The 2,007-nt window shown below is 43.2% G+C and overlaps 1 protein-coding gene across 1 annotated transcript; it reads right to left on the bottom strand.

Moving 5' to 3' along the window:
* Nucleotides 1-18: 18 nt before the first annotated feature.
* On the bottom strand, nucleotides 19-828 carry LOC112966397 (olfactory receptor 6J1-like; the record flags this gene model as incomplete). The annotated part of the gene is made up of 1 exon (XM_026066442.1): nucleotides 19-828. A coding segment is annotated over exon 1 (810 nt), but the record flags the coding sequence as incomplete, so codon positions are not given.
* Nucleotides 829-2,007: the final 1,179 nt, after the last annotated feature.

Here is a 2,007-nt window from a genome sequence, read left to right as displayed (position 1 = left end):
TGTGTTGAGCAGGGCCACCATTTTGTAATAGGAAGTGTGGTGACTTGAAGGCTGCACATACTGGAAGATGCAGCTACCATAGCCCAAGATGACAATGGTGAAGTGAGAGGAGCATGTAGAAAATGCCTTGTTCCTCGACAAAGCTGAGGGCAGCCTAAGGATGGTGTTAATGATGTATAGGTAGGATATTGCTGACATGACCAGTGAGCCAAAGAGGATGGTGAAAGCGTTCATGAAATTTATCAGCTCCACAGTCCGTGTGTCTGCACAGGACAGCTTGATCAAAAGCATGCCTTCACAGAAGAAGTGGTCAATACGATTGTCATTGCAGAAGGGCAGCCTGACAACTAGGACAGTGGGGACAATGGTGGCCGGGAAACCTGCAGTCCATGACCCCAACAGGAGCTGAACACAAAGTTGACTGTTCATGAGCATGGGGTACTGAAGAGGGTAGCATATGGCCACATAACGCTCGTAGGACATGACAGCCAGAAGGACAAACTCGATGACACCCAAGAAGGTGAAGAAATGCAACTGAGTTAAGCAAGCTGGGTAGGAGATGGCTTTGCTGCCCATCAACAGGCTTGCTACCGTTTTGGGTATGATGCATGTAGCAATGAAGATCTCCAAAGAGGAGAGGYTGCAGAGGAAAAAGTACATGGGTCTGTGGAGGTCTCGGTGAGAAAGAATGAGGGCAATGATCAGCAGGYTTCCAACTAAGATCACCAGGTAGGGAGCCAGGAAAGTGATTGCTATTAGGTACTCCTGATGGTGGAGGGAGGGGAAGCCCAAGAGAAGGAACTCTGTGACAGTCGTATGGTTCAACATATCTGCAACTGAGCTGCGGTGAGTAAGAGAAGATGGTGAGTGGAGGAAACGATTCCTCAGAAGGTTAGAGGGAGTGGAGACAGGTAGAGAAATGTAGAAGTATAATAAAAGAGATACATGGGGACACTCACAAAAAGTCTGTAAGGAAAACAGAGAAGAGAGAAGAGGCGTGGAGAAACAACACAGAGCAAGGAGACACCATTTCAAACAGTAACAACAAACTTTAGTTTCTAGGTTAGAGTAGGAATCCACTATTAACAACTCGCAAGTTTTTGCATTYGAGCTCCTCACCCAAGTGTCCTTTTATAGCCAATGGAGAAAAAGATAGACATTTCTCAGTCATTCTTTCTCTAGTCTATCTTAAATCTATATTTTAGGATGAGAGAAAATCCATCCTGGAGAAAGATAAAACACCTCTTCAAAGTGACATTAACCTTCTGATTTTAGGTAAGGAATGGAAAGAAGGAAGGAGAATGGTGACAAAGGAGGAGGTCAATGGGAAATAAAGGCAATGGAGGGACAAAGCCAAGAAGAGATAAGATAAATATTCTATGATTCAAACTGTGGTCTTTCCCTCCAAGCTTGAACTATTCCCTATACAGCAGAAATCTTTACAAACAGATTCTTCTTCAGTTGCAGCAATCTTTCTTGCTGAGAAATGGTTTTGATAAAACCTTCTGGCCATCAGAAAGAAAAATAAAAAAGAAAGTAATATAAAGGAGAGAGAGAGAAATAAAAAGAAAAACCAAGGAGATAAAAAGATTAGGGATATTCATTCAGCTGGGGATAAAAGAAAGCCCTATCCTGTAAAACAAATAAACAAATAAACTAACAGAGACTCAAAAGTCTTTTTTTTTTTTTTTTTCTGTGAACACTGGAAAAATTAAGCTTGGTTTGATATGGAGTCAGTCCTGAATTCATTACCTGAGGTTGTGAAGACAACAAATTCTCAGTGCAGTCCTCTCAGGACAGTCTACCCCTATGYAGACCATCTCCTTTCCATCCTGCCGCTTTTGCTCACGGAACTTGTATAAGCCCAAAAGAGAGAACAGGACTACTCTGTGCAGCTTAGCTGGACCTGGCCAACAAGCTAAAGCAGAGGAAGGGGCAAAGACCCAGGCACATAGACACAGACTGATCAGCAAGGTCTCATTGCCTGAGAAATATCACAGGCAAAGG

The sequence above is a fragment of the Apteryx rowi genome, unplaced genomic scaffold (genome assembly GCF_003343035.1).
Source record: "Apteryx rowi isolate R43461 unplaced genomic scaffold, aptRow1 scaffold_2405, whole genome shotgun sequence".
Classification (NCBI taxonomy): domain Eukaryota; kingdom Metazoa; phylum Chordata; class Aves; order Apterygiformes; family Apterygidae; genus Apteryx; species Apteryx rowi.
This window is presented reverse-complemented; position numbering and strand designations above follow the sequence as displayed.